This window comes from Falco punctatus, assembly GCF_963210335.1.
Source record: "Falco punctatus genome assembly, chromosome: 1".
NCBI lineage: Eukaryota > Metazoa > Chordata > Aves > Falconiformes > Falconidae > Falco > Falco punctatus.
The window spans coordinates 122818676-122832406 of NC_137580.1; the positions used below are offsets into that span (position 1 = coordinate 122818676).

Sequence of the window (13731 nt, forward strand, 5' to 3'; positions counted from 1 at the left end):
AAATTAAAGAAAGACTTACTGGTTCTACAGCCTATAGTTTACAAATACACTCTTAGTTCATCCACTTCAGATGATTCATTTACTTCTCCCACAACAGACTGACATCCCCTAATTAGTGCCAGCATATACAAGAGGCATTTTTAATCATTACATAATAAAGTGGAAGAGACAAGGACTAATGATACGGTAGAGCCCAATGACATTTCCAGTGCTCCATTATGTAGGACAGGTTTTGGCCACCAGCCTGTAGGCACAACAGCCATTACACATTCATACCACACTACCGGTTACGGTATCTTCTGATTCTTATGTCTGGCAGCACGGATCTTATTCTACGTGTAGTACCAAATTTTTTGCTCCACGATAGATGACAAGCAAATCTATGGATTCCAGTGGACTTCCAAGTAGTTACAGCTTGCTCTTAATTAGGGAAAGGAAGCCAAAGGAATCATGTGCATTGGAGTCAAATACCATTTATAGGAGTGGGAACTGCATGTGGATTTCAACAGTGATTAAAATAGCCAGGGACCGAGGCACACTAATGATTAATGGTCTCCTCTGAGCCGAAGACATGTCCTACAGAATCTGGCCCTCCTGAGAGACACTCACGAAGTACAGTTTGGCTGAGCCCATTTTAAAGGCACGAGCAGGAATTGGTTGGCTAGGCTTTATCTTCCTTCGTGTTGTGGATCAACTGTCACGTGGCTGGAATCATTAGATCCTATTTCTGACGTGTGTGATGTACACAAGTAGCTCTAACCCAACCCGAACCAGAGAGCAGTGGTCTTTCCCCACCCCCAGCCTGCCCAGAGGGCCTGGAGATGGTACTGTGAGCGCTCGCCCCTGCACGCTAAGCCTGGTGCTGCAGTTGGACTGAGACCAGCCCAAAAGTATTTTAAAGCCACTCAGTTTTTCTGACTCTGTTCTTGTTCACATTTTGTGACAGTGCTACTTCCTAGACCCCTGCCTGTCCCTCTGGCCAGGGGCTAGCTCTACCACCGAGGAGTGACATTCCTCAGCAGCAGCAGGTGATCTCCTGATGGAGAATCCTGCGGGACGCATGCAGGTGAGTTTGGAGAGCGGCCCCGACTCTCCCCTGTCCCCGTTACACACGGCCGGGCACCCCAGGGCCGGCTCAGCCAGGCCCTGGAGGAACAGCTGCTCCAGCAGCGGCTGCGAGCGGGCAGGGCCCGGCACGGCAGAGCTGCATCAAGGGCGCTGGGAAAGGCTGAAGCCCACGCAGGAGGTGAGCTGGAGGGGGCTGAAACCCACGCTCCACCCTCACGCGCTGTGTGGCAAAAACTACAGCCTTAACCTCGGCGTGCCTCCCACCCCGGGTGAACCAGAGGTAGGAACCTCTGTCTGTCTCAGTGGGTTTCTGCAGTACTTAATTGATTTGTGCTGCTAAACAGCCTCGCAATAAATGAGTACAAGGTGTAAAGAAGGATGCGTTAGTGGGAAAGATCCAGCTGAAACAAAGCTTAGATAGAAAACATGTGCGGGCTGAGAGCGAGCGTACCCTCTGCCCGTTCCCGCTCCCCAGCCCTGCACAGGGTGATTAATGCTTTACAGAAACACTGGCTGCTTTTCAGGCCGCTGCCTTGTGCTTGAGCATCTCTAGGGCCTGACCGTCCAGTGGGGTTTCCCGCTGCAGGAAGGAGGCCAGCTAAGGAGCTGAGTGACACCAGTTAATGCAGCTGCTCTATTCCAGCATCCTGACACATTAAGGGTCAGCCTTGCCCATTAAGGGTGTCTTTTCCTGCACAGAAACAACAGTACAAGGCATTACTATAAGAAAACTTGAAAAGGACACAAGTGAGGAACTTCTGGGAATTCCTCAGGTTTTTCCAGCTGCAGAGGAGGGTGAAAACTGTCAGCTATAAAAATATTATAGTTTATGCTGTTAAAGAAATCATCATTTGTTAACAGGTAGCTGAATTATATCCAATTCTGTTGGCAGAGCTAGAATTAATTTTTTCCCCAATGCTATTGTATAGTTAACAGCTGGCAGAAAACTGGCAACCAGGGCTGGGCTGGGCTGATAAATAACGCAGTGAGCCTTGGAGCAGAAGACACAGTATCTCATGGAGTGACTGCAGCTCATGCTGGAATGTGTTGAACAAACGCTTGTTAACAATCTATGCACAGGCGGAAAATTGCCTGATGAAAAGGTACTAGGAAAATGTTATTTAAATAAGACACAGATTTCCTAGGGTTAGCAAAAGAACAAGCCAGGGTTTAGGTCTAAGAATACTAAACCGCAGCAGCAAAGCAGCAAATATTAGCATTTCTCGCTCATTGAAACTGAGAGTCTGGTAATAATGAGTGAAATGTCCCAAGCAGTTCTAAGATACGAAAGGCAAGCCAGAAAACCAACAGAGAGAAATATTTTTATATTTGTTTCACAGCTCCCAAATTCTGCTGGAGAATTTTCCAGTCTTCCAGATGTTTTCTGAGGCAGACGCAGAGAGAGAGACACACACACTGATTTCAAATGTTGTGTTGCTTCTAAGCTGACCAGACCACGCTGCACCACCCGGGAGAAGGCAAGGTAACAAGTGAAAATGCCCCACCAGGAGATACTGCTTCAGGCTGGAGCTCAGCACCTTGTAGAGCAGCATATCGCTGCCCTGGGTTCTGTACTTAACACTGCTCTGGTTGTGTCTCTGCTTTGCAGGCATTTTATTTTTATCATGGGTAAGAGCAGGAATGTGTGTGTCTCTGTGAGAGAATGAGCATGGGGCTGCAAGCTTCATCTCAGTGCAAATAATATTTTGGCAGGAAACCTGAAGGAGATTAAATTAGGGGCCTAACGACTGAATATTAAAACATGTCAAACTTGGTGTTCCTTTAAATAAGCAGCTTCAAAACAAGGAAGCAGTCTGACAAAATTAGCAGGTCCAGAGTGCTAAAGGAATCCACTATGGGTCACTTGTTTACCGATGCAGAATTAAAAGCACCTTTTTTATTATTTTTATTGGTAGCTGTATATGTCAACATGCTATTTCCTCAATGCATTTTGAGTCCAGATTAGCTAAAGTTTTAGGTGTTGGCAGACTTGCTACAATAGAAGGGAAATGCCAATGGAATAACTTTAAACATGATCCAATCCCTGATGATTCATTGGATGTGTTAAAATTTCCTTTGAGACCATGTAAGTAATGCAGGGACTGGAGTGCAGAGTGCCTGTGACTCAGCTCTCTGCGAGGCAACAGGAGGATGTCAGAATTACTCACTGGGACAGGAGGAATCTCATTTATCTATTTATAGGCAAGGCTGAGATGAGCTTGTACCATTAAAGAGCCCAGTTTGCCAGTTCCCGTAAGGGGAGAAGGAGGGAAGGACCTCACTTTAGCTGTTGAGATAAAAGCTTTAGTATCAGCCTTCCTCCCCCCCGATTTCCAAACCTGACGACTGGCCAGCTGTATTTTCTCGCGCTTGCCCAAGCAGCGCAGGGCTCCTAGCCCCGGGCTCCTCCCTAGCAGTGCTCTGGCCGGGGGCACTGGCTGTCGCTCCCAGCCCTCCCGAGGGGCCTGTGGGATTGCCCAGTTCAGTGCCCCAGGGTCCGAGGAACTGCCGCCGCAGGAGCATTACTGTGTCATGTATCCAGCTACCAACTTCATTAAAGAAGTGCTCGTTAGAGGCCAGTGCCAGCTTTGCCACATCCTGTCTGCTGCACGTTTCTCTCTGAGGGGGTACAGCGTTACCCCTTGGCCGGGTGTTCTGGCTGCCAACATCAGAAGAGGAAAGGGCTGGGAGCTGAGCGCGTCCCCTGCTCCCAGCCGAGAGCCAGGGAGGCAAGGCAGCGGTGCTGCCAGCATCAGGACAGTGCTGCCTGAAGACGTGGTTTCAATCATGTAGACTCAGGCTTGGGAAGAGAAAGATGATGACATTTTTGGGTAAAAAGCAAAAGCTCAAACTCACAGTAAAATGTTTTAGCGGAACCATTTCTGTAATGCAACCAGACCTCACAGCACTTGCTTTGCCGTAGCTTTCTCAGCAAGAAAGAGATCAGCACGTGGTAGGGGCAGTGTGAGTCTCAGTTACTGCACTGCTTCATCGCTGGGAATGCATTTGTGGTCTTAACCTAGGCTGTTCCCTCCAGTTCCCTGCATGTAACCATCACCGTGGCTGACTCCCTACCTGTGGAGTTCTCTAGGAACACAAGGCTCTGGATTACCGATCCAGTCTCCCACTATTACAGTCAATTACATCATATCACACTTCTTGGCAAGCTATTCCAGCACTTCATTTTAAGTTTCCAGCCTTAATATCATTTGTTCTTGTGCCAGCATCATAATTTAGTTTAAACAATTCTCTTTTTTCTCTGATCTTTACCTATCAGATGTATTTACTGAAAACAATCCTATCTCCTCTAGTCTTTGTTTTGAGAAACTAAACAAATGAAGCTCTTCTAGTCTCCTCTTGTTCTAAACCCTCTGATCATCCTCAATGGCCTTCTCTGTACCTGCTAATCTTCCTTGAACATGAGTGAACCTGTATCTTCTAGGATTGTGTTTGCCTTTCCATATCAGATCAGTGGCTCACAGTTATCCCTCGAAGCAAGTAATTCTCTATATGTTTTTTTTTTCCACCACCCTGCTTTTGTCATTCTCAAGTGAGTAATGTGATATTCCAGTTACTAACTTTTAACTGCATTTTTATACCTCGCCTATTCTATCTCAGACAAATTCTGCCATTCAGTTATTGCTGATTGATGTCGTGATCTTCCTCTGTATTACCAAAGCCTGGGTCCTCAGCAAATTTCTTTACTACATTCCTACAGCTGTGCCAAAGTCATTAACAAAACAAGTAAGACTGGCTCAGGACTGACCCTTGAGGAGTTCCAGTCACTAACTGCCTCTGTCCGGCATTTCTCCTTTCCGCAGAGCTCCCTGTCATTTGCTTTAGCAGTTCTGCATTTGCTATCCACACTAATCCCCATCTTCTCAACTTCAACTAGTAATTTCCCATGTGCTATAATATCAGATTCTTGACTCAAGTCTGGATAGAGTAAATCACCTGTATTTCATTTGTCTAGGAAAAAAAAAACCACCAACCAGTCATCAAAGAGAAATACGAGGTTAAGCTGAGCTCCTTTAATGTGCCAGTTCTTTCCAAATCCTGGGATGGAAATCTGCCAGTGCACCTTGATCTGAGCACACTGAATTCTTTAAGCCTTTCCTTCCGTCTTATATGTGATAATTTTCGTTCCCTTATGTACGTTCCTGCTAGACATCCTATCTTTGCTCCACTATTCAACATGATCATCTCTATTTAAAATGTAGGCAAAGTGGTTTTGACTCATTTTTAGACCATATGTAGACTGGCCTAATGTCAGCCCCATTCTCACCCCATAATGACCACATTTATTCTCTTTTTCTCCTCTATTTATCTAGCTGAAACCTTCTGCCATCTGTTTTAATTTCCTTTTCAAAGTCTGATTCACAACTTTACTTCTGACATTTCTCATTCTACCCCTACATTTCCTGAGCTCAGCAAATTAAAATCGGATGACGAAGGCAAATCCTGCCTCCGGTCATCTGCCCCACCACTGTTCTCTGATGCCGCCCTTGTGGCAAAGATGACAGGGCAGCTCAGGAAGCAGGTGCAGAACGGCTGGACTGCACACATCACTGGCACGACGGCTGTTCAGGACCTGCTGTGTCAGCTGCTTACTCAGCCCCTGTGTCGGGGTGATGGGCTCCAGCGAAGAGCCGAGCAGGTGCTGGCCCCTGCAGTGGTTCCCCTCCAGACATCTGATTTCAATCCCTGGCCGCGTGCGGGCTGAGCACCCTCTTGCCGATCAGACCTTCTGCCCACTCCTTGCCTGCTCTCGGTTAACTCCCAACATGTGTTTGGGACTGGTTATTTATCCCACCCGTTTTGGAATGTTTCCCTACAGGGTTTGTCCTCCTGCATGTTCCAGCTAGTTTTGGAATCCAGTTTCCACCACATTCGACTCCTCAGCTCTTCAGTGCATTTGATTCCACTAATTAGTTCCCTTAATTTGCCCTTTTTGAAATGAATGTGTTTGGTGTACGACTACAGACAGTGCTGGAGATTCACTCTAATGAGGTACATTTCAAAGCTCCTGTTTCTTAACCAGAGCCTTCAGAGGCTCCGGATGACTCCCAGAACTGCACTTGCCTTTCCGTGTGTGTGAGCTCAGTATCACCGAAACACTTCTCACCATTAACTGGCATTTTCATTTTATGGACAACTGAGACGTAAAGAGCCTAAAGATCACATTTCAGAAGATACGGCACTGTATGAGGAATTAGTTAAGCACCTAAGGTGAACTGCAGAGCTTCCTGACCCCGCTGAGATCACTGCAGCAGTCTAACCTTGCTCACTCGAAAACTAGGTGTCTGTGCTTTGAATTCTGTCCAGTTCTTGAAGAGAGCAAACACATCCAGGCTGCAGATGGACTTCTCTCAGACGCACAGCCAGGACAGGTCACAGGCCAACAGCGGACCAGAGGAGCCCTGCCCCCAAAGCACCTGGCAAAACCATACTAGTCACCTAAGCCCCTTTACACGTCCGGGCCTTACTGCCAGGTAGCGCAGCGGTATTGAAGGTGGGGTTGGGACCTCCGCAGTGGGCCACCAGCCCGCAGACGGATCTTCCCCACTCCCTTGGGAACCGCCCTGGGATCCTGCCCATGACAGACGTCCTCGCTTTACCTGCTTTCTCAGCTGCAGAATGGCAGCAGCATGGCCCTCGCTCCCCAAAACAGCGTAAGACTGACACGAGCACAGCACTAAGGCCGTGTTGCCATCCTAGACAGACGGAAGCGATCTGGTGCGTGTTCAAACCCAAAGAAAGGGATGAAATGGCAGAGCAAAACCGATTTCTCTCCTTTCCTCTTCTCTCTGTTAATATACTTGAAAATACCTTGGAGTGAGAGAAAGATGTGCCCCTCTCCCAGAGCATGTCTGCCTTGAATGCCCACTGCTCCGCTGGGCACCTACTGGCCTTGGCAGTGTCACAGGACTCGTGTTTTTCTAAAAGAGTAACCTCCTTGTGAACAGGCTCTCTGCTTTAGGAAACACAAAGCACTTTTGTCTTCCAAGTGTCCTAGCCGTCTTTTCACATCTGTTGATTCCTTCACTAACATTTCTTTTTGGCCTTGGAAGAAAAACACAACTCCACATTAAAGGGCTGGTGCACCGTTAAACCCACGGGCTGCACCACCCTTTGCTCCCCCCCTGCAGGGGAAGGCAGCGGAGGAGACCAATGGGGGGGGGAAAAGAGAGAAAAATCTATCGGCTGTTGGGCACAAAACTGCTTTTGCTTTCTAGTGAAAAGGCAGCAGAGCATCCTCAGAAGCACATAGCAGCTGGTCAAACAGGCCAGAGCCTGGATGCCTGAGGATTTCCTGTAATCGTAGTAACAAGTCCAGGGGCCACATTTCCACTCATCCTGGAAAGCCTCTGCAGCTGGGATTGCTCAGGGGAGTGAGACACCAATGTTCCACAACGCCGTATGTTGTCTGTGGTGGGGATAACACTTCGGCAATCCCAGACTTTACGACATCACCTATCAAGGATACCAAATCAACAAAACACCCTTTCGTGCCCCTTCCACACTGACTCCACAGCCCTTCTGGCTACTGGAGAGCCGGCGCTTCAGGACAAGGCTTCTTACACTTCTGGAAGAGCTTAGGAGGGGTTGCAGGTGATCACTGCCTCCTGAGACCCGTACCAGCTGCACGCACGCTGCTTCCCCGCTCAAGGCTAGCGCTAAGCCAAACAAAAGTGCTGACGCTACCAGTGGATTACACTCACCTGTTTGACTTTGCAGAGAAGTATTCACAGACCTAGTGCCAGCTCCATGCCTGTCACCTCCCAGCAGAGACTTGCAACTGCGTGTGGCCTGATGCAGCTGCAGAAGGGCCATCTGAGGGCTCACAAAGCTGAAGTCCGAGGCACAAAGTTCAAGGCGAAGGTCCTGTCGTGACAGTGTGTGTGGTCAAGACCTGCCTGCCTTTGGGGAGAGGCAGAGGAGAGCAGGACTGCACCAGGAGCTCTTTGGGCTGGACCCGCAAGAGGCAATCAGCTCACTTTGGCAACAGCTGTATGTTTTGGGCCACCTGTCGGCACTCAGCATTCCACATCAGGTGGCTGTGCTCCCCTCCTGTAGCGTGATGACTGAGCTGGCACCTGAGAACAAACTAATTAAAGCACCCTGCTCTCAAGACCTATGTGACCGTGACTGCAGCCCTGTTCACTGAAATCAGTGGGACTCTGGCCACAGGCCTGATTCATCTCCCTCCTACATCAGCACCTTATCTTACAAGTCCATTGACTTGTATGAAATTAGAGCTGTTGGGCCCTGCACGTCCGTGAGGGCATGGCTAGGCCAAAGGAAATGGGGGCAGCAACGCTTGGACATGATAGAGATGGAAACCTCAGGAAAGACTGTGTCTGCCTTCCACGCTTAGCAAGTTAGCAGAACATTAACGATGTGTCACTCATAATAGAGTAAGTGCTTCTAGATGCTTGGCTGATTTTGGCAAGGGGCACTTTGTGAAGGATAAAACTGCATTTTCATTGCTGAGAATCTTCCTCCAGTAATAAGATGTGCCCCATGGGATGCTGGTAACATATTGGTATTGTCTGCACAGAGTAGCTAGGGGCTAGGGTCTTCCATTGCTCAACAGTATAGACAAAACACTTACCCCTGAGTATCACGCTAGTCTGGATCCAGGATTTACAAGCACAGGGACAGCCACAGGTAGGCTGTCCTCCAATTAGCCCATGAATCTAGAAAGAAAAAAAATGACGTAATTTTGTATTCTTTCCTTTGCATATAAAACATTATTAAAATAATCAGAAAAACAGATGCATTGTATCAGTAACTGACAAATCAAGAATTTGGTCATAGTTGCTCAGGAACCCACAGCCTTGTTGCAATACCAATAATGATTATTTATAGCCTACTATGCAAGGAAAGTAGTCCAGAAAAAATTATTATAATGTAATAGCATCATCCCAAGGGAGGAGTCTAGCGCAAGGTGCAGGCAGCCAAGATCTCACATCATTTTCTTGTCTTAAATTATAAACTTTATTGTAAGTACTGTTTGTGTATTTTGTACAGAATGTCTCAGTTCCTCTGTAACAAACACCCATTTTATTCCTGCTGAATTCCATTGAACTTAACCCTGATTTATACTTAAGATCAGAGGCAGATCCGTATTTCTGCTTTATATATAAATCTCTTGGCCGCCTGTTCACAAGGATGGGTTGAGAGAATGAGCTGGGTGGCAGAGTAGCTATTAGTCTTGATGATATTACCATAGCATCTGGCGAAGTTACATGCAGTATTAAAACAAGGTATGAGAAAATCTCTGCTCTTGAACAGAGCTAACAAAGAAAATACACAGAGGGTGGGAGGTAAGGAAGAGCCACAGAAAGAAGTAGCTGTACAACATCACATAGCAGGCAACTGAGAGAGGCAGGAGCAAATCCCTTGTCTTTCAGCCCTCCCCAGCTTCACGCTGCCTTTTGATCCTTTGTGTTTCTGCACATGGATGCATCTTTAACGACAAGCCCCGTCCAGAAAAAGAAAACATTTTTTTCTTATTGTCAAGAGAACTAGCTTTCTGCTAGTAGTGCAAACAGATTCTTTCCCGTGATTAATACCTGTCTCCTGTGTTGAAGACGTCAGTCTCTGCATGGATCGAATCCTAATAAAGCAAAGCTCTCTTCTTAGAAAATAACATGTTTTCCATTTTTTCTGCTAACATTCCTCCTCACAATTGCCCTTGTTTAGCCCTATGATAATTTTATGATGCAGTCCCAACATAACTCACAGTACTTCCCATTATTGTGTGCCACAAGTGTTTACAGAGCCGTTTTTGTGGTAGATACCAGCCTTTAGACATTCCACATTTCCTGTTTCACTGGAGCCAGGCATACACTGTTCAGTACTGAAATGCAAGTTCCTAATTAATTTATACACAGCAAAGTGCTTCAGTCATTGCAATGATAACGTAATGGAGAGCAGCCCATTAGCAAAAACTGGCTATCTAGCATGGACAAATTATTTTCTTTTCATGTTTCTATCAATATTAAGATCCATTAATCATCTTGGGGGGAAAAAACCCTACCCGAATCCCAAACTGCCTTTACACTTTTCTACCAGTACTGTATGGGATCCCAGGGCCAGTCTCGCTGCCTCTTATAGCCAGGAAACCCCTCTGATGTGCTGGGAACAACTGGGTTTTCACCACCACGGGGGACTTCACAACTGGTCCAACTCCACTAATATTCTCTTTACAGAATCAGCATGTAATAGCCCAGTTTCAACAGAAAGAAATCAAGACTAAATTCAGTATATTCTGAAGGAGTGAAAATTCCTAGCAACAGCTAAAAGGGAAGCGGAATTCATAAATACCTCTTTCATCTTTATCAAATTACCATTCAGTGCAGTTACATTTATTAATAACAACATCCCTTAAACCACATTGTGAAAATCCATTAGCAAGAAACGCTTTAAAATGTTCAACAGGCTTTAACAGATAATTTATCAAAGGCTAAAACAATTAAATACGATAAGCAGAGTGGGCATTTTTATGGCCTATGGAGCTTGCCAGGGGGCCGTTATGACATACTCAGAAATGGACTGTTTGCGTGGCATAACTCAACTTTTTTCTTTAATTCAATCATCTACATTAGCAAGGGGTGATGCAAGCTAATAGTATTCTTCGAGTATATAGTATATAAGCTAATATAGTATTCTTCATCTTACGTACTTGCCCCTGAAAATGCTGATGGCCATTTCAGAGCTGCCACCTGTAGCGTGTGCCGCGTGCCGAGGTACCAGGCTGCTGCTCTGAGCCGAGGGCGCAGGGAGGGAACCCGCGAGAGCAGAGCACGGCTCGCAGGGGAAACACTCTGTAACAAACCCCAACAAGAAGTTGCTGAACTACCCCCACGAGGGTCGGCCTTACCAAGGCTGACCTGGGGGCAATCGTCACATCATTCTCCCTTTCAGCACACCCTGCACTTGCCCTGGAAGTTCACTTATTCCCCTCTTTCATTACTTGTTTTTTTTGAAACTCAGTTTAAACGTTGATCGCTGTTGAGTAATCACTACCAAAATACCAGATACAGGGACTGAATCCAGACGAGGGGTTTTGTTGTTACCTTCATGCAACAAATTGCCAGTCTCGACTGTTGTGCATACCCTGCAACACCGAAGGTTCGTTCAGGTCCCGGGGGGGCTGTTACAGAAGGACCGACTGCGTCCCCCTCCTCCTCCTCCTCCTCCTCCTCTCGGTTGCTTCCAGCTTGCAGCAGAGAACAATAATGGCACAGGCAGCTCGGCACTGCTCCGCACTCATTCCCCAGCCGTGACTGTATCTGTCACAGCCTCCTGCTGCATCAGTGCAAGGAGGTTTTTGATGACATTTTCTTTGTTGCTGCAGAAGGCAAAGCCCGAGTCGGGGATTACAGGGAGAGGTGAGGGGGAAGAGGCAGGAGATGCAATTGCAGCTGGGGAGCGAGTGAAACAGCAGCTCTGGGGTCTCGGTCCACATTCTGGGCTGTGTGCAGGGTGGCTGTGGGCTGTATTAGGTTTTTGCTTACCTGCTGACAGATCAGCCCATGCAGGCTCTCCTTCCAGATCTGATCATTTCCTAAATCTGTAAAAAGATGCCCGAGGCAGGGGTCAGATGGGTTCTGAGGCAGACACACACACTGCCGCCCAGCTCCTCTAGAGTGCAAAGTTCTTTGCACCTTGAAGCAATATGTCTCATTCACCCCAGGCACAGACCAGCAGCACTCAAGTGTGCATTTGCTTCCCCAGTTCATTCCACTTAGGAGGGTGAAACAGTGGCAGAACAAATTAGTGGCAGAATGTATCTTCTGTAATCGCACAGGAGCCAACTTGTTAGATGATTTTCTGTCCCAGCTGAGATTGCAGCTCCATGATTACTTTCAACTGAGTGCAACTGGAAAACACATAATTGCATGGACCAAAGCACAGAGATCTGCAGCTACAGACGCCTGGTGCTCAGCTGGTAAAGCGCAGCGCACGGCGGGGGGCGGGGGGAAAGGAAGTCAGGAATGAAGCCTACCTTCCCACCCCACCACAGCCCCGCCGCAGAGCTTACGGCTGTCAGGCTTGGGCAGAGCAAAAGGCTAAAATTTCTCAGGTGTAACGGCAGATTGTGTGGCATGAAACACCAAAACCTATGTCAGTGCTTGAACTGGCGGGTTCGACTCATCCAGCCAGATGAAAGCAGCCCAGACTAATGCTGGTGAGACAACTCTTAGCATCTTGCAGGCACAATCATTCTTAGCTGTAACATCCCCCTCCTGGCTCATTTTCTCTGTTGTTGACCTCCAGTGATGGAGGAAAGGGGCTGGACGTGGAGAGGAAAAAGAGAAGGCAGTGGATGGTGCTGTGAGCAGGAGAGGGGCCTGTAGGAACGGGAAAGAGGGAACAGCTGTGGGGCTGGGAGGGAAACAGAGTCACGGGGATGAAACATACGCTTCCCCTTTGGGAGGATGGGCTGAGCCAGTCTGAACAAAAAAGAGCTAAAATGAAAGGGAGGAAACCAGAGAAGAGAAGAAAGATGGAACAAGGGAGATCACAGAGAACAACAGGAAGCAGCGCTAAGAGGACAGAGATGAAGGCTGGGGCTTGTTGGGGAAAAGCAAACAGAGAAAAAAACCTTCAGGAATATTGTGCAAAAGACAGAGAATAAAAAAAAAAAGCCCTATAAAAGTGCCAGCTACCCAGCTGCTGTAAGCGAAACTCCAGTACACTTACGTCAACACCACACCACTGATCAGCACCAGGGGAGGAGGTTTGGGGTTGTTTTTTAATTGCATGGAAAGGCTTTCAGCGACGCAGAATATGAACTCCAGCTTCCACCGAAGTCAAAGGGATTTACAGGTGCCTCCAGCCACAGAAATACAAGACCCAGCTTGATAAAGCCCATGAGACAAGATGCCACGTTACAACCTGGAGAACAACCAGCCTTTCACCTTGTCCAACTTCCACCTCAAGACCCAGGGTGGTAAGACCAGCATGTGTGGGGAGGGGGCACACAGCAGCCTCTGCACCCACGCCAGGGACAGTGCCCCAGCTCTACCCTGCCTGCACCACAGCAGCCATTTGCTCCGCTTTCCCTGATGAGCAGTGAGGTCCCTGATTTACATATCTAAGCCTGAGTAGGGGTAAGAGGCATCCGCTTTGCTGGTTGAAGTTAAATGTTTGGCTTATTGGCATGGCTTGTTTAATTTGGCTCTTAGTGCTCAGTCGGTGTTATTAGAGAAAGCAATAAAAGCACATTAAATACTAGGAACTACATTAAAACAACATGGAGCATGCAATGCAAACCAAAAAAAGCAAGAGGGCTGAGTATGGAGACTGCCATTCCCTCCTTCAGTCACCCTCTTCCACGTGAATATGGGGAGTGTTACAGGGCTGTTCGGAGGGGTAGAGGCCCAGTGGTCACCACGTGTCTGGGAAGTGTCAGACCTGTATCCGAGGTTGGCTCCTTCCCCCAATGCCAGGGTGGCTGCTGAAGTCAGAAGTAGGGGCAGATATTTAGCTCTGATGCAAGCTGACAATTCAGCAGCAGTGAGCTCTCAAAACCAAAGGCTCTGTCCCAGTCTTGCTTCAGTGCAATCTTCCCACAGGCAACAAGTGTCCATCCTCAGCCTGTCTCCCTCCAAGCTACATAAACCGTCATTAAAGAGAAGTCTGTGCTCC

At 47.6% G+C, this 13731-nt stretch overlaps 1 protein-coding gene across 12 annotated transcripts in view; it reads right to left on the bottom strand.

The window, feature by feature from the left end:
- The window catches only part of COPRS (coordinator of PRMT5 and differentiation stimulator), a 186100-nt gene that overhangs the window by 15383 nt on the left and 156986 nt on the right, over window positions 1-13731 (bottom strand). For 5 of the 12 annotated variants that reach the window (XR_013927799.1, XR_013927800.1, XM_080385392.1 and 2 more), the window contains one exon: window positions 8684-8768. Coding sequence is in view for 3 of the 12 variants with exons in the window: in XM_080385392.1 (XP_080241518.1) it covers window positions 8716-8768 (53 nt within the window). In the remaining 9 variants the exon portion in view is untranslated. Of the gene's footprint in view, window positions 1-5077; window positions 8769-13731 lie in introns of those variants that run through there. The other 7 variants (XR_013927797.1, XR_013927801.1, XR_013927798.1 and 4 more) reach the window with 5 other exon arrangements.